Here is a 21670-nt window from a genome sequence, read left to right as displayed (position 1 = left end):
TTTCTTCCCCCAACTTAGTCCTTCAGAGAAAAGCTATTTAATTCATTCACCAAATAGGACTTCTGGACACACAAAATGTTCAAAGAGAAGACAAGACAAACTTCACTGGAGCAATGAAGACCAAAGACAGTCAAAGTTATCACCTCACCTCATTATGTAGTTTGTCACTGGGTGCCTAAAAATAGTCATGAGCTTAGTCAACAGAAGTATCAAAACAGAATATGTGTTAGTGTAAAAGAATATGTACAAAGGCATCCCAAGAAGATTGGGCACCTAACTGAAGACAACCCCTCCCCACCCTGGTGGGGAACTCCTTATACACACTTTAAGAATTCAATTTTAGTTAGATATTGCACAATTTAACCCTCTCAGAGAAAGCATCTAGCAGACAGCTTTCTCCATCAGAGCACTAATTCAGTGAAAAGGTCAAAGAACATCTGCACCCTTGAACATACCCTCAAGAAATGCTAAGAACTAGCCTTATGATACATTTGATCTCTCAAAATCATTCAAGAAAAACAGAGTTCTGTGAAGATGCCAATGGCAACATTATTTAAACATACTTTTAAAAAAAGGCAACCTGGAAATATAATGGTTACATAGTTTATGAACTCACAGGGCACTATGTTGTCTATAAAAATAAACACTATGAAGAAACAAAAGGATAAGTGAAAAAGAATTTAAGAATATGTGCTGTAATGGCAAAAGCAGGAAGTGTGTGCACACACAGGTTAGAAAGAGAAGATGCAAACACACAAACTTTTGCTTTAAGCATATGGAAACATCAGCAAAGCCTGTTCTAACAAACCCTTTCTTGCCATCTCCCTATCTTTCCTTTGTGTTCAAATAAATTTAAGCGAAAGCATATGTTGACAACCTAACTACACAGAATTGGAAGAATGCTGTAGGTCAAGGGAGTATTATTTCAAACAGCTGAATAAAAAGGTTGGTAGCACAGTGTCAACATAAAATGGCGCAGCAACTATAAAATATATATATATATATATATATGGCCGTTCCTTACAAAATTAAACCCCAAATTACCATATGATCCAGTAAATCCACTTCTGAGTATGTCCCCCAAGCTCCTGAAAGCAGGGAAAAGCTATCTGTGTACTGATGTTCATAGCAGCATTTGTCACATAGTCAGGAAGAGGAAGCCACCCAAATGTCCATCGGTGGATGGATGGATAAACAAAATGCGATAAACACATACAATGGAATGCTATGCAGCCTTAAAAAGGAAAAAAAATTGTGACAAATACTACAACATGGATGAACCTTGAAAACACTATGCTAAGTGAATAAATAAGTCAGTCACAAAAGGACAAATACGTTGTTTCCACTTACATGAGGTGTCTGGATAGTCAGATTCACCAACACAGCAAGGAGCATGGTAGTCACCAGGGGCTGAAGGCTAAGGGGAATGGATGAGGCAGGTGTTATTGTTTACCAGGTGTGCACTGTGAACTTGGGAAGATGAAAAAGCTCATGGTGCATAGACACTTTTCCAAAGAAGACGTCCGGATGGCTAAGAGACACATGAAAAGATGCTCAGCATGGCTCATCTTCAAGGAAATACAAATCAAAACCATGATGAGATTCAACCTCACACCTGTCAGAATGGCTAAAATTAACAACAGAAGAAAAACAACAGGCGTTGGTGAGGATGCAGAGAAATGAGAACCCTCTTGCACTGTTGTTGAGAATGCAAACTAGTTTGCAGCCACTCTGGAGAACAATATGGAGGTTCCTCAAAAAACTAGAAGTAGAACTACCCTACAGTCCAGCAATTGCACTATTAGGTATTTACCCAAAGGATACCAAAAAAAACAGATTTGAAGGAGTACATGCACCCCAATGTTTATAGCAAAATTATCAGCAACAGCCAAACTATAGAGAGAACCCAAATGTCCATCAACTGATAAATGTATACAGAAGATGAAGTATATATATACACAATGCAATATTACTCAGCCATCAAAAAAGAATGAAGTCTTGCCATTTGCAATGATGTGGATGGAGCTAGAATGTATTATGTTAAGCAAAATAAGTCAATCAGAGAAAGACAAATACCATATGATTTCACTCAGGTGTGGAATTTCAGAAAACAGATAAATGTATGGGAGGGGGAGAAAGAGAAAAGATGGAAACCACAAGAGACTGAGGGCTGATGGAGGGAGGGAGGTGGGGGATGGGTTAGATGGGTGATGGGTACTAAGGAGGGCACTTGTTGTGATGAGCACTGGGTGTTGCATGTAAGGGACGAATCACCAAATGCTACTCCTGAAACCAATATTGCACTGTATGTTAACTAACTGGACCAGATTAAAAACGGGGGGGGGGGGGCGCCTGGGTGGTTCAGTCGGTTGAGCGGCCGACTTCGGCTCAGGTCACGATCTTGCGGTCCGTGAGTTCGAGCTCCACGTCGGGCTTGTGCTGACAGCTCAGAGCCTGGAGCTTGTTTCGGATTCTGTGTCTCCCTCTCTCTGACCCTCCCCCATTCATGCTCTGTCTCTGTCTCAAAAATAAATAAACGTTAAAAAAAAAAAATTTAAAAATGGGGGGGGGAGCTCATGGTGATGGTTGTAGAACAATGTGAATGTACTTACTGCCACTTAATTATACACTTACAAATGGTTAAAAATGATACATTTTATGCTATGTGTATTTTACCACACTAAAAAAAAAAAAATTTTTCTCAGTTTTATTGGCGACCCCATGGCTTAGGTGGAAAAAGAGAAAGTAATTTAGGAAAAAATTTGGTAACATAAATCACCTGTGAGTCATTTACACGGATGTTCAACATGCCTGGTTAAACCATTTTCACCTGCTTAAGAGCTGCAGGCTTCAAATGATCATCTATGACTGCTTAGCTCTGTTTTGGTTTTTTGTGTGTTTCATGCAGTCAGTAATCCTAAGTAGCTTCTAAGGTCTTTATATTTAGCAATCACTGGTGAGTACAGGAGCTGGCGGAGAATTTAAAACATGCTCTGTGTCAAGAACAGAACTTTCTTCAGTCACTCACCAATGAGTCAAAGTCCAAAGTCCAAGTAAAATGAGCCTAACCTTTGAAAAAGCCACTCGTCAAGTTGTGACCTCCTAAACTGTAAAACGCAAGAACTTGAAAGTAAGCAAAGGTGGTTTCACCCTCCGAGTAGTATCACAGTCCATTGTTTGCCATATATTCTAACTCCAAGCAACGCCCTCCGGCCCTCATTTGAAAATGAATTCCAAAAGCTGATTTTCCTGAGGAGACGGATGAGAAGTAGCCTGGCACATGGTACAGGAGTCTGATTTTCCCCCTTGCCCACTATCTCCAGAGGTATTTCAGTGACTACAATTGCCCGGTTGTGATCACGACAAACAAGAAGACCTCTGTTCTCTTCTCTCTCTCTCTCTCTCTGGGGTTGAATGGAGGCGTGGGGTAAAGGGCATTACTGGGTTGCTCCCTTAAAATTGTTCAGAAAGCATTGACCAATAACACGCACTCTAATTACATTTGGCATTGTCAGGTGGAAAATTAACTGCTAGCCCCAAGCATAACAAGTGCATAGCAACTCCACACAAATCCCCTGGAACTTCCAGAAACCTGAAAAACGCGGTACTTAACTTTATTGTCAACTCTAATAATAAAATAGACATGTGAATGATCCTATTTGTACAATCACAATGTCTGAAAGTGTTTTTCTCTCACAAAATACGGTGTAAAAATGTGATTCTAATTTGTGCAATACCAGCTATGAGGTGAAATCGTCTCATACATTTACTCAGTGCATTTTCAAAAGGACACATGAACTAAAACAGGGATAAACAAATATTAAAAAAAAAAAAAGGTAGGAGGAGGTTTTTGGCGTAAGGGAACTAAGATTTTAAGCCACTATTCTGGATTCTTTTCTTTTCTTTGCACGGTTGTACTCAGTAGCATATTAGTTAGGCTGAACATGCAGAACTGGTTTTCATACCAAAGTCACTGTTTAGATCACAGAGCATCTGAGATGAATGTATGCTACATGAACTCTGATTTTAGGAATTTTAGCCTCACATTTTTCCCTTGTATTAGCATAATATTAACTAAAATTTCACCCTTCATATCGAGGTTGACAGGGCAAATGTTCTAAGAAATAAATATTCCTCTTAATGGAATATGTAAATAGTTTTTTCTATTTACATATTTACATAAATATTTACATACATGTTTTACATACATATTTACATATTTACATAAATTTTAAAAACAAGTGTAGCTTCTTTTTTTAAAATAAATGTTAGGTTTAGAAGAGAGGAGCTCTAGAGTCTTGAGTGTGCATGACAGCCGTTTGTCATAACTCAAGGACTGACCCTGATCTGAAATTCACCCTCCTCTGATGCCGTGTGTTTGTGGCAACATCTCTGTGCACGTAGGCAGTGGCCCTCCTGTAATGCTGGGATCAGCCTGACTTCTGTAGCCGCATTAGCGGCCATTTGGGATTCAGGATAGACCCATTCAGAGGCCTTTCCAGTGGGTTTATAATAAAGTGTGCAATGGGAGCTTTATCTCTGCCTGCAGAACACAAACAAAGATCCACAGGAGACCTCCCAGAAGAGGCTAGACAATCCATCACCTTCAGATCTGCCCAAGGGAACAGCAGGCCCAGATTAATCTAACAAGGCTGCTCTTGGTACTTGAGAATGTATTATTTCTTGAATGGTTAATCATTAGCTACCACCCACTCTTAGAATGCTATAGTTTAGTAGCCCTAAAGATTCATGCTTCCCAGGCCCTGATTCGTAATTGGGTTGACCCAAATAAAGTCACTGCAATTAGAGCACAAACAGGGCTATGAAGAGCCCTTTCCACATATAATCATTTTGTACCAAGAAAAGTATGTATTACATCAAGAGATACCAGAATCTCAAGGGAACTTCCAAATTTAACAAAGCAAACGAGGAAAATACAAAATGCCTTAAAGTAAAGACAGTGTTCAAAAATCTCACTTGCTTCATGCATCACTTCCAATCTCATCTTATGGGATAAGTAGGAACAATGTTACGGTTGCCCAGGGCTCAATGTGGCATTGAAGGAGAGTAGACTATGCCACTCTTTGACATAAAGATTATTTTGAGCTGATTATTTTTTTAATGTTTATTTTTGAGAGAGAGAGTATGAGCAGGAGAGGGGCAGAGAGAGAGAGAGAGAGAGAGAGAGAGAGAGAGAGAGGATCTTTGGATCTCTGCAGAGAGCAGATAGCCCAATGTAGGCCTCTAACCATGAGATCATGACCTGAACTGAAGTCAGACGCTCAACCACCTGAGCCACCCAGGCACCCCTTGAGCTGATTATTCTTGAAAAAAAGAGGACACAGGAGCAGTTCTGCAATGAGAGTAGAGGTTAATCCTTCTTTAAGGAAAATTTACATTTATAAAGGAAATCCCTATATGTAAAGGTGTCTCCTTCTCTGCACCAGGAAGAGAATGACTCTAAATTACAAGAAAGGTAGCAATGTAGAAGTCACTGACCAAAACCCATTTTACAAGACGTGCCTTTGTTTACAGTGCTTTTCCTGTTAACCCCTATAACTATCCTTCCCTCCAATTTCCACCTCCCAACACACACCCCTTTCTTTAGTCTTTAGCTAAAGACAGTATTTAAGATGATGTCTTGGGCTATCATGGGGAGTTTCTCAGTTTTCGGGGGTATTTCCTACGTATACATAAGATATTCATGTTAATAAACCTGTTTTTCCCTTGTTGATCTGACTTTTCTTACACATGGTCTAAGACAAGAACTGGGAAGAACAAAGGGAAAACTATTTTTCCTTCCTTACAGTACCATGGGAACTGCACAATTTGGTTTTCTTGTAAGATCAGCCGGTCTTCCAGAGTCATAGAGGTGACACCACCACCAAATGCTCTAAAATTCTATATATCGACCATTTGCCCCCTTTCTTGGCCTAAAACCCATCACCGTGACAATTACCAATAAAAGACTATATAGCACATAGAATGCAAGAACTTATGAACTGTCAATAACATGAAGGAACTTACATATTTTCCACAAATAAATACGAATGACTTCTCTTTTTAAAAAAAACGCTATGGAGAATTCTCACTGTGGAGAAAATATTAAACACTGAAACATTTCAAGAAAGAATGTGGGGAGGACTACCAGTAGACATCAATGCTGGGAGTTCATTTCCATGGCTAGATTATACACTACAATGGCAGGACTGGACTGTCGGTCAGAGCGAATAAAGCAATAAAGAAAAGAATTCCATTTCACTGAATTCATTTAGCAATTCTTCCATTAATTTAATTGAAACATTCACACACAAAGAAAGGTTTCCATTCTTTAATTTTTTAACATAATCTACAGAACCACAATACTATTTCAAATTCAAATTATGGGAGCTCACATTCAAATATGCTTGGATTTGACGAGTTGCTGTCACAATACTGAGAAAACTCATGAAAAAGGTATTTAACAATTTGTAAGATAATCAAATATCTTTTTGCTACATGGGCCAATGCATTAATAGTAACTTGTTTAAAAATGCAGTCTTTTGGACTTCAAATTATTATAAAAGAATAAGAAGGCTACATAGCTAGGCTTTCTCAATTTCCCAAACTCATTACATCTCGAAACCTGAAGCAAATGTTACACATCAGAACATTCATGAGACCATTTCTCCTTTGTACTTACCTATAAGAATCAAAAACTAAACCACACGTTCCTAAAGACATAGCTATTTCTAGGCTACATTAGTGTAATCATAAAAGACTACTGGAACTAAAGTATACTTTTATGTTAACAATTTTCACAACACAACTTTCCTAAAAAGACAAAAAAAAAAAAAATGGGGGGAATTTGGATTTCCCTTACTGAATTTAACCTAACAGAATTTCACCCTTTCTGGCTGTAATAAATGTCAACTCTTCTTTCCAGTAGGAACTATCTACACAGCACAGTGCTACATACAATTAATTATTCCAGTGAGATGTATATTTAGATTTACAATATGATCAACACAATCGTGCCATACAAAGTTTTTCTGCAGGTAAAAATGCTAAGAAAGGCCACAGTGGACAGTGCCAGACACTGTGAATACAGTAGATTACAGGTACCACTGAGGTTCAGAGGAGACCACGAGTATCTAATTTTTTCAGCAATGGAAAAGGAAAACATTTAGAGAAACGTAAGAATAAAAAATATATAATTCCACTGTCAATAATGTAACTTTTCAGATACTGCTTCCTTAAACAGGCAAATTAGCTGAACTTTAAGTTAGAGAAAGTGAACAAGATCAGAATATGAAAGATGTTCCTTGTTTTCTCATCAAAGGAATGCACTAGGATTAGCACGAGGATCTTTCTGGTTCCTGTATCTGTAGGTCAGCCAAACACCCAGGATCTGGAATAGAAGAAAAAAAAAAAAAGAAAAAGAAAAAGAAAGAGAAAGTAACAGTTGTATATATTTCTTCAGTGCATCAATACATAATTCTGGACCTCTGAAGCGCTTTGCATTATTTGTTCAAAGAGGAAGAGGTTTCTTTTTTCCTTTTAAAGTGTAGTGACTAGCCCAAATTAGAGGCCCTAAGAACAATTACCATGACTACTGTGGTAGGCCAAAAAATGGCCTTCCACAGATGTCTGCAACATAATCCCCAGAACCTGACAGAATAGGTTACCTTACATGGTAACAGGGACTACGCAGATGTGATTGGGTTAAAGATCTTGAGACAGGGAGATTATGTGGGTGGGCTGGCTGATGTAATCATAAGAAGGAAGAAGGACAAAAAAAAATCAGAGTCACAGAGAAAGGGTGATGTGATGACAGATGCAGAGGGGACAGTCAGAGAAAGGATGCTGCACTGCTGCCTTCGATGATGGAGGCTAAGTCCACGTGCCGCCTTCGAAGATGGAGGCCACGGCCACAAGCTGCACACTGTAGGAAGCTCTAGTGGCTGCCAAAGGCAAGGAAACAGGCTCTCCCAGAAAGCCTCCAGAAGGAGTCTGCATTTGACACTTCTGACCTCTAGCAGCATAAAATCATAAACCCGTGTTGCTTGAAGCAACTCCAATCGTGGTTATTTGTTAGAGCAGCACTAGGAACCTATTACAAACACTGAATTGTCTGGATAGCTAAAATATCACATATTCTGATAATTCAGAAACAAGCTGAGTTGAGGGAAAATTCAGCAGTAACAAAAACCCCACAGTAACAAATTTTGCTAATGGAGATCATTAAAAAATGTTACAATTCCTACCTCCCGAAGGGCACAAAGATCCGTAATTTTAGAAAAGTACTAAGTTGTTATTGTGCTGTTTCTTACACCAGGTTTACCAAAGCGTTAACCAACATAATTTTTTTTTTAATTAAGAAATGTGTTCATTCTGTTTCTGCCCTCTCAAAGTTGATTTACTTAAAATAATCAAAAATTCCTAGACTGAAAAGATATAAAAATTTAACAGAACAAAATGAATTTCAAATTATATTTTCCACTTTAGATCTATAACAACTTTTCACCTAAATTTTGTATATTTGACTTCATTACTACTCATGAGCCCTCTAAACTACTTCTAGAGAATTATGATCACTCCACAATTTTCTCCCTTACCACAATAATAACCCCGGTGTTGTTATAAAATTGTCGACCAGCACTGATTAGTTACAACACGTAAGAGCTGATGGAACTACGATCGCTGAGGTGAATCAAGGAAAAATAAGTCTACTTTAAGGAAGTGGAAAGTTTGGGTTGAAATACATATGAAAGGGGGAGAAAAGGAATTTATTTAACACACCAAGAGTACTTTGTGACATGCTCTGTTCTTCACACTTTACAAATTCAAACAACTTCCCGAACACCCTACTTGATGGGGAACTATCATTATCCTTATTCCACCAGCAAAGGAACTGAGGCCAAGAGAGGCTAAATAACCAAGTGATAGTCACACAGGTCATGAGTGCTAGAACCGTGGTTCAAACCTGGAGTGATGCTCTCAGTGTTTGTGGTTGTATGTGAAATCTGATGTGCTGAAGGCCATTCTCAGGCTTACATTCCACCTACCACTTCAACCAGGCTGGTTGTTACAATGCTGAAATATTTACACACCCGTTGTCAAAGAGCAACTCCATGGACACCCCCCAACCCGCCCAAGCATCATTTCCTTCACTCTGCCTCAGAAATGCTGCACACGGGAAGAGCTTTTGGTGAGAATTTTTGAGGTTTTAATTTTTTTTTTTAATGTTTACTTATTTATTCTGAGAGAGAGAGGGAGAGACGGAAAGGCAGAAAAAGAGAATCCCAAGCACACTCCTTGCTGTCATTGCAGAGCCCAACACAGGGCTGGATCCCGCAAATCAGGAGATCATGACTTGAGCAGAAATCAAGAGTTGGATGCTAAACTGACTGCGCCACTCAGACGCCCCTTAAATATTCTGACTATCAGCCCTGGATATATGCTGATAGTGTACGTTACAGTTCTTAGGGGAAACAAAGCAAATGGGTAAAATTAGACCCTCATAATCGGAGGCCACATTTTACCAAAACTTAATTCCTCCAATTCAGCTGTAAGTGACAAAATGAGACAGTCTCTTCTTTTGCCTTATTGTTGAGCCACTATCTCATCCCTCATTTCCAGGGAGTTTGGAAGGGAGGCCACACCCAAAGTGCAAAAAGATCAAAGTTAGATAATGGATTTTAAGCTTACAAAGCTGCTTAAAATGATTTGAAGATTTTCAAGGGTAACTTTGACTAGAAGGGATCATGAACTCGGCTGATCCTAGAACCTACATCTAGAATGCATGTCACCAACACAGAAATTGTGTCATAAGCCTATATATTATGCTTTATGTTTATTTGTTAAATATAGGAAGACAAAAGGTAATATGCCAAAATATAAAGATTAGTATTTGTAATTTTAGTTAGTAAATACATGTAATTTTTCATCTTAATAATGTTCTGTATTTTCTACAGTTTCTACAAAGAACGTGTGCTAACTTTTTAACTTTTTTTTTCAGATTCTAAATGTTTTTTTTAGGGTTAAAGTTTATTTTCAGGCATGATAAATAGTTCAAGTCAAATCATTCTGTTTCACCTATGAGAGGAAATCATTGGTTCGGTTAGTTAGCCTCATCCCTATGATTCGGTGAAATACTGAATACAACAAAAAATTGAAAAGTGAGAGTACCTATAAAATATTTACTATCCAGAAAATATCATGTGGGATAAATTATTTTTAAAATCTCTAATCAGGTTTCAAAGGACATGGTATATAAAATATAAAGCAAGAGTCTATGAAAGAACAATGTCTTCTTAGCTCTTAGATACCTAAGACTCAAGAGTTTATATTCTTAACAGAAATGATAAACAAACAAACAAACAAACAAACAGTAGAAGGAGGGATGAATAGGCAGAACAGAGAAGACCTACAGGGCAGGACAGCAAAAAATATTCTGTATGATATTATAATGATGTCATTATAATACATGTCATTATACATTTGTCCAAACCATATGATGTACAAAAGTAAACCTTAACATAAACTATGGACTTTGAGTGATTATGATGTGTCATTGTGGGTTCATCAATTGTAACAATGTCCCACTGTGGTGAGTAATGGTGACAATGGAGGAGACTATGCATGCCTTTCTAAGGGCAGGGATATATGGGAATCTCTGTACCTTTCTCTCAGTTTTGCTATGGACCAAAACCTGCTCCAAAAAAATAATAAATAAAGTCTGTTTTTAGAAAAAAAAATAGGTGGAGCGCCTGGGTGGCTCAGTCGGTTAAGTGTCCGACTTCGGCTCAGGTCATGATCTCGCAGTCTGTGAGTTCAAGCCCCGCATCAGGCTCTCTGTGCTGACAGCTCAGAGCCTAGAGCCTGTTTCAGATTCTGTGTCTCCCTCTCTCTCTGACCCTCCTCCATTCATACTCTGCCTCTCTCTGTCTCAAAAAAAATAAATAAATAAACGTTAAAAAAATTTTTTTTTTAAAATAGGCATAATTGAAGGTAGTGTAACCTGATGAGAAGAAAACGGAGCTGCTCAAAAGAATCAAATTCAGGGCACCCGTGTGGCTCAGTTGGTTAAGCATCCAACTCTTGATTTCAGCTCAGGTCATGATCTCATGGTTTGTTTTTAAATAAACATTTAAAAAAAATAAAAAATAAATAAAGAATTAAATTCTCAAAATAAATCCCAAAATAAAAAGGAAACCAAGTAGCAAAATCCTGATAATTGTTGAATCTGGATAATGGGGTAATGGAGATGGCTCATCCCGATTTTTTTCTATCTCTATTTTTAAGTTGTTTCATGGGGAAAAAAAAAATCATACTGATTAAAGGAAAGGAAGAAATAATGCACAGGTTTTCAAACAATACATCAATTTTCTTGTCCGATGTCACAACCAACCCACTAGACAGCTCTTTCTTGAGAAAAAGTTAAACAGAAAAAATGCTTAGAATAGGAAGAGATGTCAGGGGAGACTTCTTTTAAAAAATGAATATTAACCTTGGTCTTTATCTCCACTTTGTAAATAACAGCCAAGTGTGAATTTTTTCTTCTCACGAGGAGAAAAAAAAGGAAACTGAAAACAATAAAATATATAACATATATACATGTATATAACATATAAATATATAATATATGTAAATATATTATATATAAAATATATAATATATAGCACATATATAATGTGCTATAGGGGTGCCTGGGTGGCTCAGTCAGTTAAGTGCCTGATTCTTGATTTTGGCTCAGGTCATGATCTCACGGCTCATGAGTCTGAGCCCCATGTCAGGCTCTGCATTGACAGTGCTGAGCCTGTTGGGAATTCTCTCTCTCGCTCGCTCTCTCAAAATAATGTATGAGTTAAAAAAATTTTGATACATATTGCCAACTCAGCTTTATCAAGAAATGTCCACAGAGATTGAGAATTTAATAAAAACAATGCAAAAGGAATTAGCATTCCTCTACAATTATCAAACAATATGAGTGTGGTTTTGCTTACAGACACATATATTATCTGTAACTGTATTAATATGAAAAATATATTAATACAAGTTATATAAATAAGAAATTAATAATACTGTTTACCTGTAGGTTTTGGAAGGCTAGGAACAACAGAGGATGGGTTTGGAAGGCAATTTTTCAAAGCTTATCTTTATATGTGTATATGTGTGTATGTGTTATATACTATATATATTAAACAGTACAGGGGCGCCTGGGTGGCGCAGTCGGTTGAGCGTCCGACTTCAGCTCAGGTCATGATCTCACGGTTCGTGAGTTCGAGCCCTGCGTCAGGCTCTGGGCTGATGGCTCAGAGCCTGGAGCCTGTTTCCGATTCTGTGTCTCCCTCTCTCTCTGCCCCTCCCCCGTTCATGCTCTGTCTCTCTCTGTCCCAAAAATAAAAATAAACGCTGAAAAAAAAAAAAATTTAAACAGTACGAATGTCTTACCTATTCCAAAATTTAAAATTATAATTTATCATACAACTCTATAAATAGAAGAGACTCTAGAAATAAACGAGTCCAAATTCATTTTATTAGTTCATTAAATTTTAAATGATTTAATGATGAAGCATCTCACCCTGTCTAAAGTTCATGCTAGATCTGTGAGGTCTTCTGATTTCAAGCCAGGGTTCAAACATTTATAATACTAAGTCTCAGTGAAAATATTCATCAATACATTCCAAAAGTTAAGGGCCATGCTAAGGTAAAATGTAATGCTCTCTCTCCATATAAAATGGATCCCTATGACAAAAGTGGAAAGATAGCGAGATATTTGCACATACCTCTGTGAAGCTGAAGAAGAGGCCAATGCCACCAACAAATCTCAAAACCTCTCCAGCATATTTTCCTATTATTGGAGCACACAGTGAACATGGGTGGCTGCTTTTGACACAGCTCTGTATCAATTTAAAAAAAAAAAAAAAAAAGAGGACTTTTATTTCAAAGTACAGTTATAAAAAGCCGATAAAAATTGAACCCACATAAAAATGAGTGGCTGGAGTATTATACCCAGTCTGGGCCTTGGCTATTTAGTACTGTCCTAAATTCTTAGATGGCTTGTACGATTCCCACCCCCAGTGTACACACCTTGAGTAATCACCCCCCTTGACTGTGGATGGGATTTGTGAATACGATAGACAGTCACTCCCATGTTTGCGGTGTGTGTTACATAAGATATCATCTTAACAGAATGGAAATATCAAGCTGACTTTGATGCTGCCATATTGTGAGAGCAAGAAAATGGGACCTAAGTCCTACAACCACCAGACAGACACCCAGTTCTGCCAAAGAACCCACTGAGCTTGCCAGAGGACCCTAGGCCTCTGATGAGACTGCAGCCTTGGCCGACACCTTGATTTCCCCCAGGGGAGATCCTAAGTGGAAGACCCAACTAAGCCACACTCACGATTCTGACCCATGGAAACTGAGATAATACACGGGTGTTGTTCGTGTGTTCCACAGCAGTAGAAAGTTAATAACCCCATGAAAGAGGCTTCATTGAGGGACAAGCCAGTTCAGGGCTCAGAGAGATGGTTATAGGAGTTTCCCCAAAATTTTAACACATGTGAACTTCCTAGGACAGCTAAGCTCCAACTCCAACCTCATACAGGGGTCTGGCCTGGGACAACAGTATGGCTCTAATTTGTGCATTGCTAGCTCAGCTCCCACACAGAAGGAGCATGAAGTTGTAATGGGGAAGGAAGGAGGGAGGAAATAGGATCCACATATCCTTCCCCCGTGACATTTAAATGGTTAAAAAGCACAATTTAGGATAGACAGGTCTCCTCCCACTACCCTGATATGCTTCAAAACCAAGATATTTGTACGGCTCCTCTGCATCTTGAAGGTTGATGGGCTCTTACTTTTCTTTCACAACTTGTTTTAGGAAGAGTTGAATGGGAATGAATTAGGGGCAGAACCAGAAACATCTGTGTCTGGCAGGGCCCTGGGATCTTTAGCACTCTCAGCAGTAGATACTTGAGGACAGACAAATGATACAATAATGTCCATGGTGTATGTACAGCATTTTAAAAATACAACTGAGCATCAGAAAATCCATTTCTTTCATGGTAATCATTATTCATCTGTAAGCAATACATCTCCAAAAAATACATTATGCTTTGTACTTACAGCCAGACAGGTGTCATTTGGGTTATAAGTTCGAAACCCACAGCAATTTAAATTTCTCTGGATGTCATTTCGAGCACTTGCTGTATTGTTCCAACCAACTTCGAGAAGCTGACCCTAGAAAATGCATTAGTATATGCATTAAAATGTGTTATCCCTGGACAAAATGTATAAAGCTAGAGACTGCAACTTTTAATACTGAGAGTATCTAAAATAAATATTCTTTGGAAGACCATTAGAAGTTTTCAAAGGGCAAGAACTGAATCTGCAACAAAAATTAAAGCACTGTGTCTATCCCAAGAAAGAAAAGTCTCAATTTTCACATGCATTTTTAAAAATTTTTTTTTTCAACGTTTATTTATTTTTGGGACAGAGAGAGACAGAGCATGAGCGGGGGAGGGGCAGAGAGAGAGGGAGACACAGAATCGGAAACAGGCTCCAGGCTCTGAGCCATCAGCCCAGAGCCTGACGCGGGGCTCGAACTCACGGACCGCGAGATCGTGACCTGGCTGAAGTCAGACGCTTAACCGACTGCGCCACCCAGGCGCCCCTACATGCATTTTTTTAAAAAAGCACTTAGTTAAAAAAATTCTCAGACTGAAACAAGACAAATTTTCCATTGCCCCAGAGATCCTTATTCTTTTACCAATTAGAGTTTGGAGAGCATAGTTGTTAGAATGGAATCACAAGTGTTTCATTGCATAATGGTGGGGAAAGACTGGGTGAACATCTTTTAGTAGTAGCACTTTTTACCCAGGGAAGGCAAAATTCTACTTCAAGGATGCAAAAAATAGCAACACCTGATGGTGTCTCAGGGCACCAATCAGCCCCACGAAGGCAATCGGGAACAGGCAATGGGGAACAAAAGATGTTAGGTATGTGGAGTGAAATGCCATTCTGAGCAAGAAGTTACTTTATATTCCAATCATTTCTCCCCCTTTTTTCTTACACACCCTATGTGGCCTAACAAAGCTGGAGATAAATGCCTTTGCTTACCTGTTGCTCCTCGTTCAGGGCTAAGCAAGCACATGATACAGAAAACTGAACAACAAATACGAGTAAGAGAATAATCATGTACTGAGAATTGAAGTTAAGGCATTTCTTGATACTCTTAAAATAATATAAAATAGAGGTACTGACAACATCAGAATGTACTAGAAGGGATTCAATCAGAAAACAGAACAAATGGCACCTAGAGAAAGTTCAAAAAGAAGACACACGATTGTTATTTTCATTAATACACTGTAGGTATAAGTTCGTAATAAAAAATACTAATATTTAACTAACAGCTGATCTACCAGAACTTCATTTAGATTATAATAAACATTTTTACATGCATAAAACAAGAAATAAGTATAGATAAACATACATAAGATTTCTTACTATTAAATCTAAAAAACAATCACTGAAATTCTCAACCAAATATTAACCTTCTAGAAAGGGTCTATAGGTCACTGAATCAGTTCAACGTAACTTTGAATTTGCAACACATAAAGAGGACTATACTGAACTCTCAGAATACACTCTTCACGATGTGAAAAGGAGAAAATGGAAACATATGAACATACAGTAATTTCACCGTTAAGAAACATTCCTAATGTTGATTACACAACAAATTGTTGTGATTACACAACAAATACACATAGGGCATGCTAGGAGTTGCTGTCTGGCAATTAATTTCCTAATGATAATTCCAAATCTGTTGTAAGTTATCGAAAGAATAATCAATAAAGGTAAGAACAAATTCAATTGGGGTAAAAATTCGGCTTTTAAAAAAGGATACAAAAAAAAGCAACACCTGATGGTGTTTTACAGCTCCAATCAGCCCCACCAAGGCAATCAGGAACAGGAAAATGCCCACTGCAATGACGACGCCGACCACCCGGAGGCTGGAAATCAGCCCAAAACCAATGCCCCATGCGGCGATTCCAATTAGCAACAGACTAACCAACTGCAAAAACAACCAAAAGGGCCAGGGATGGGGTAGGGGAAAAAGGAAAGAGAAACAGGGGAGAAAAACATCAATTTATATAATAATATCAAGAACATTTTTCAGTATCTTGCAAATGACTGCTCATTACTCAATACTAGAATACACCCAAATCTTAGTAGATAATGTTGTTTTAACAAATCAGTCATGCTTTAAAAAAACTAATAATAATCTATGAAATTATTACGGAGACTCAGAGGTCATCTGGTTTACTAAGCTCTATATGATTTCTCCCTACACTTTTGAAATAATGGCATATGAAGAACTTCTCAATGCCAATACATCTCAGTCCAACATGTTGATTTCTTCACATGGTAATCACTTATGTTTCCTTCAAAGCCCAGTTGCACTGTAACCTTCCCCATCCCTAATAAACTCTGTTCTTTAAATATGGTTCTACTGTTCCCTTCAACACACTCACATTCTGTCGCCAAGCCTGTCTTTCCTGGGAGACTCAGAGGACCTTGAGAATGGGCCCCCATCTTCTTACCTGTCTATAGCCCTGAAACCTATCTCAGAACCCAGACCTTATGAACAGTCCAAAATTTCTCAAGGAACTGTTGAAAATAACTTCTTTAGATGTCATTATGTATTCTATTTGAATTCAGACAGTGAAAGATCATTAAAACTCTTAGGACAAAAACAGTGTAAGAAACTTGCACTATTTTGAGTAAAATGGCATTCTGAGCAAGAAGAAATTATTTTACATTCTAATCATTTACTCATAAAATAAAATCAAGTGAAGAGGTAAGTGAAACTTACCTGTAAAACTCAAAGTTACAATTACTTCTTTAAAAGAGCAAATAGAGAGCATGCCTTAGAAAGATTATGATGAACTGATAGAAGATAAAGCTCAAACAGGTATGTGGGAGGGATGGGGTCGGTGTTGTGGGGCAGGAAGGAGACAGTATCTTCAATTCAATTGAGAGCCAACCATTTCTTGGAGCAGGTGACAGTGTAATACAATTGAGAGGAATCAAAATACATAAAATCATAAAATATACTTCTGGCACCATTTCAAGACCCAATAAAATTTGTTTTGAAATATAAATCAACAGTCACTCAAATGGATTTTTATTCAAATATTTTATTTTCCATATGTAATTACAGTTTATTAACACAAATTTTAAATATCCTGGTATCTAAAAATTCTTACACGTGTCGAGACACAAGCAAAGCTGCCAAACATTGACAAATAGGACACCTATTTGTATTTTTATCCATTTATCATAAAGCAGAACTTGAGAAGGAAAGAAACGGTGTGCAGTGTGACAGAACCAAGTTAGGGAGATACACGGACTTGTTGTTCTCCACTGCAGTTATTATGCACAAAAAGCTTTTGTCTTCAGAGGTTGAAGAAGAAGGAAGAAATTCTCAAAAACTTTGCCATCCGGAAGTTGCTTGGTCCCTCCCTCATTTTCTCCAGTTCTCCTATCAGCAAGCCCGTTTGCTTCTGTCTTGTTTTTATCACCTCACTTACCATCTTCTCAGGACCTCAGGCTATCTTGGACTGAGAAAAAATCTTCTACTCCATCACCAGTGAGCTTATTTCTGACTCTATGGTATCCAAATATAACACGTTTCCTTGCACAAGGTATGGAACGAGGGGAGTTGATGAAAGGACAGCCCTTTGCCTTGCCTACACTCAGCATCCTCACTGCATCGTGGGACCCAACACTTCAGATGCTCCACATTTGCAACACATCACAGTAACCTGCTGTATCAGTCAGGGTTAGCCAGAGCAAGAGAACCAATAGGATATATATTTAGAAATAGAGATGTATTTTAAGGAATTGGCTCATGCAGTTGTGGGGACAGCATGTCCATAATTTGTAGGACAAGGACAGCAGGTTGATAATTCAGGCAGGCTTTCTATGATACAGTCTTGAGGCAGAAATCTGTCTTCTTTAAGAAACCTCAGTCTTGGGGCGCCTGGGTGGCCCAGTCAGTTAAGTGTCTGAGTCTTGGTTTTGGCTCAAGTTATAATCTCGCGGGGTTTGTAAGTTCGAGCCCACGTCAGACTTGTGCTGGCAGTATGAAGCTTGTTTGGGATTCTCTCTCTCTCTCCCTGTCTCTCTGCCCTATACCCCACTCATGCCATCTCTGTCTCTCTCAAATAAATAAACATTAAAAAAAAAAAAAGAAGAAGAAGAAGAAGAAGAAAAAGAAAAGAAAGAAATCTCGGGTTTTGTTCTTAAGGTTTCCAACTGATTGGATGAGGCACACCACAATGGGGGTAATCTGCTTTACTTAAAGTCAATTCAGTGTAAATATTAAATCTAAAAAGTGCCTTCAAATCAATACACTAGCATTCAGTCAAATATTTGGGCACCATAGCCTGGACATGACACATAAAATAACCATCACACTTCCCAACTTCAGTTCCTAGGTATGATGCCTATTTCCTAATTCAATTAAATTTGGAAGAAGGGTTATCACTCTCTAATTCTTTGAATCTTAGAGCCAAAAAGATCAGAAGCATGAATAATAGAATAAATACACTTCTTCTAACGCCCTAGTTTGTTTGTTTTTTTTAATTTTTTTTTTTAATGTGTATTTATTTTTGAGACAGAGAGAGACAGAGCATGAACAGGGAAGGGTCAGAGAGAGAGGGAGACACAGAATCCGAAGCAGGCTCCAGGCTCTGAGCTGTCAGCACAGAGCCCGACGCGGGGCTCGAACTCACGGACTGTGAGATCACGACCTGAGCCGAAGTCGGACGCTTAACTGACTGAGCCCCACTAACCCCCTAGTTTTAAAAAATCCTTTTGGGAATCATATCAAATCCTTACTATGTTGATGAAATTCTTACAAGTCAAATACTCAGTAACAAATGACTAGTGCTCACTATACGCTAAAGGCCAGGGACAAGCCCTACTAGAACAAAGGTGGGCCAATTTTCTCTGTAAAGGGCCAGATAGCGACCATCTGGCCTTGTGGATCACACAGTCTCTGCCACAACTATTCACCTCTGCTACTGTTAACACAAAAGCATCAGCAAATGAATGAGCAGGTCTGTGTTCCAGTAACACTTCATTTACAGGTACTGACATTTAAATTCATATAATTTTTGTATGCACTAAAATATTACTCTTCCTTTAATTTTTTTCAATCATTTGAAAACATAAACCCATTCTTAGCTGACAGTCTACAATAACATGCAGTGGAATGGATGTGGCCCATGAGCCGTGGTTTGCGGGCCCTTGCTCTAGAAGTCAGTGTAGGAGAGAATAAAAAAATTACAATGGGACAATCTCTTTATCAGACATTTTTATAGGATGGGTCAGAGGGCATAACAATAATCGAAAAAATCCAGATAAATAGAGGAGGGCAAACACTGCAAAGAAATAGTAAAGGAGTAGGTAGTAAGCCCAAAAAATGACCATACTGTGAATATTATTTTGTAGAACAAAAGAATGAATATTATTTTATGTGGCAAAAGATGTGACTAAATTTAAAATGTTAAAAGGAGGAGCTTATTCAGGATGATCAGGTTGACCCTAAATGTCATCACAAATATCCTTAGAAGACAGACGCTGAGGGAGACACAGAGAGGAGTTGGCCACGTAGTGACAGAGGCAGAGAGTGGTGTGGCTCCAAGTCAAGGAATGCTGCAAGCCACCTGAAGGTGAAAGAGGCAAGGAAGAGATGCTCCCCCAGGGCTCTCAGAGAGAGTGCAACCCTGATGATGCCTTGACTTTGGGCATCTGTCTCCTGAACTGTGGGAATAAATGTCTAATGTTTTTAAGCCACCATGTCTGTGGTAGGTAATTCATCAAAGAAGCCCTAGGAAACTAATATGGAACAATTCACACGCCTAGCACTGGACAAGGCAGGAACGACTCGCTTAACAATTACAGAAACCAGCCTAATATTTTACCACTAATGAAATCCTACCATGCAGCTGGAGTAAAGTGTTCAGGGATCCTTGTCAGCACCCTCCTAGCACACCAAATCCTTTATGTACAGCAGCAACATCTCAGCAAAATGAGAAAACTGTCTTCTGCTCTCTCAGCTACCAACTTACAAGCTCATTAATAAGAATCTTTTGCCTTTTGAAAAGTAATGTCTACAACTAAAAGAGAAGGATACTTTATCACATCTATAAAATATTCCAGGTCTCAGGCTAGGCATTATGCTATTATTGGAAACATTATCTAGAACATTCTAGTGGGTGTCTCTACTCTGATTTTTTTTTTTGTTTTTTTTTTTTTTGAAGTAGGGGAAGAAACAGCCTACTCCCTTCTATATAGCTCTCTGTCAAGAGTATTCCTCACCAAGTCTACTCTCTGTGTCTCTAACATAGTTGTCAGTCTATCCCTGTAACAATACAAAGCACTCCTCCTTTAAGAACATTGAAGAAAGTATATCAGTTCCCTATTGTCACTTTAACAAATTAGTACCAGTTTCGTCGCTTAAAACAACACAAATTTATTCTGCTGCAATACTGGAGCTCAGAAGTGCAATATGGCTCTTACTAAGCTAAATTACACTGTCAGTAGGGCTGCAGTCCTTCTGGAAGCTCTTGGGGCAAATTCACTTCTTTGCCCCTTCCACCTTCTAGAAGACACATGCATTCCATTGCCTGTAACTCCTTCTACCACCTTCAAAGCCAGCAGTGCAGCATATTCAAACCTCTCAGACTACAACCTATTTTTTTCAGCGTATCTCTTTCTTGGAGGATAGGCCTCCTGCATCCCTCTTATAAGGGCCTTCGTGATTACACAGGGCTTTCCCAGATAATCCAGAATAATCTCCCCATCTCAACATGTTTAATGTAATCACATTTCAAAGTTCCCTTTGCTATGTAAGGTAACATAGCAACCCATATCCAAAGATTAGGATGTACACCTTTGGGGGCAGAGGGATAATATTCAGCCTACCTTAGAGGGTTCTGGGATAATGGGCAACCGAGCTACCATAGAATCTCTCCTACTACAAATACTTTAAAAAGACTGAAATTCAATAAAAAATATTGAAAAAGATTGTAATATTTTGTTTAAATATGTAGCTGAGCACTAAAAAACTATGGGAAAGTCCTACAGGCCAGAAAGGAAGGGAAAATGCAAACTCAGACTGTAAGCATACACCTGGTAGGGGGTGGGCAGATGTTCCTGGATGGGAAGGATAGAAACGAGTTCCTAGATCAGAAGAGTCCCTAAAGAGGAGGAAGTTGGGTTTCAAACCAGGCAGGACTGGGAAGTGAAACTAAAGACGCTAACATAATGAGGTCTTCCAGAAAGCTATATAAGTTATATTTTCAGGGTAAGCAGTTATAGAAACTGTACTACCACATCCAGGAAGACAGCAAACAATTTTGAGTCCTTTTAAAAAGCTTTTTGTAAAAAAGAGAAACTCCAAGCTTAGAGTCTGTAGTCTAAATGTATGGAGTCTCAATGTCACTACCCAGACGTGCAGGAAGCTTCATGCCAAGCAATCCAGATAAAAGCTCATCACAGGCAGTGATGGTATTTAGGGAAGGAAAACTCACAGAAGCAAATTCAAAATGATTCACAGGGAACATCTGCAAGTCCTAGCCCTCACACCATTCCCAGGGAAAAAAGT

At 38.6% G+C, this 21670-nt stretch overlaps 1 protein-coding gene across 1 annotated transcript in view; it reads right to left on the bottom strand.

Annotated features, from left to right (window-relative positions):
• Window positions 1-6266: 6266 nt before the first annotated feature.
• The window catches only part of TSPAN13 (tetraspanin 13), a 32064-nt gene continuing 16660 nt past the window's right edge, over window positions 6267-21670 (bottom strand). The window contains exons 2-6 of the mRNA XM_047849321.1: window positions 15899-16066; window positions 15112-15192; window positions 14119-14232; window positions 12771-12884; window positions 6267-7390 (exon numbers count right to left, since the gene is read on the bottom strand). Coding sequence (XP_047705277.1) covers window positions 7316-7390; window positions 12771-12884; window positions 14119-14232; window positions 15112-15192; window positions 15899-16066 — 552 coding nt within the window. The 3' untranslated portion in view covers window positions 6267-7315. The remainder of the gene's footprint in view (window positions 7391-12770; window positions 12885-14118; window positions 14233-15111; window positions 15193-15898; window positions 16067-21670) is intronic.

Source organism: Prionailurus viverrinus, chromosome A2 (genome assembly GCF_022837055.1).
Source record: "Prionailurus viverrinus isolate Anna chromosome A2, UM_Priviv_1.0, whole genome shotgun sequence".
Lineage (NCBI taxonomy): Eukaryota > Metazoa > Chordata > Mammalia > Carnivora > Felidae > Prionailurus > Prionailurus viverrinus.
Note: the sequence above shows the minus strand (reverse complement) of the source record. Positions and strands in the feature narration are given on the sequence as shown.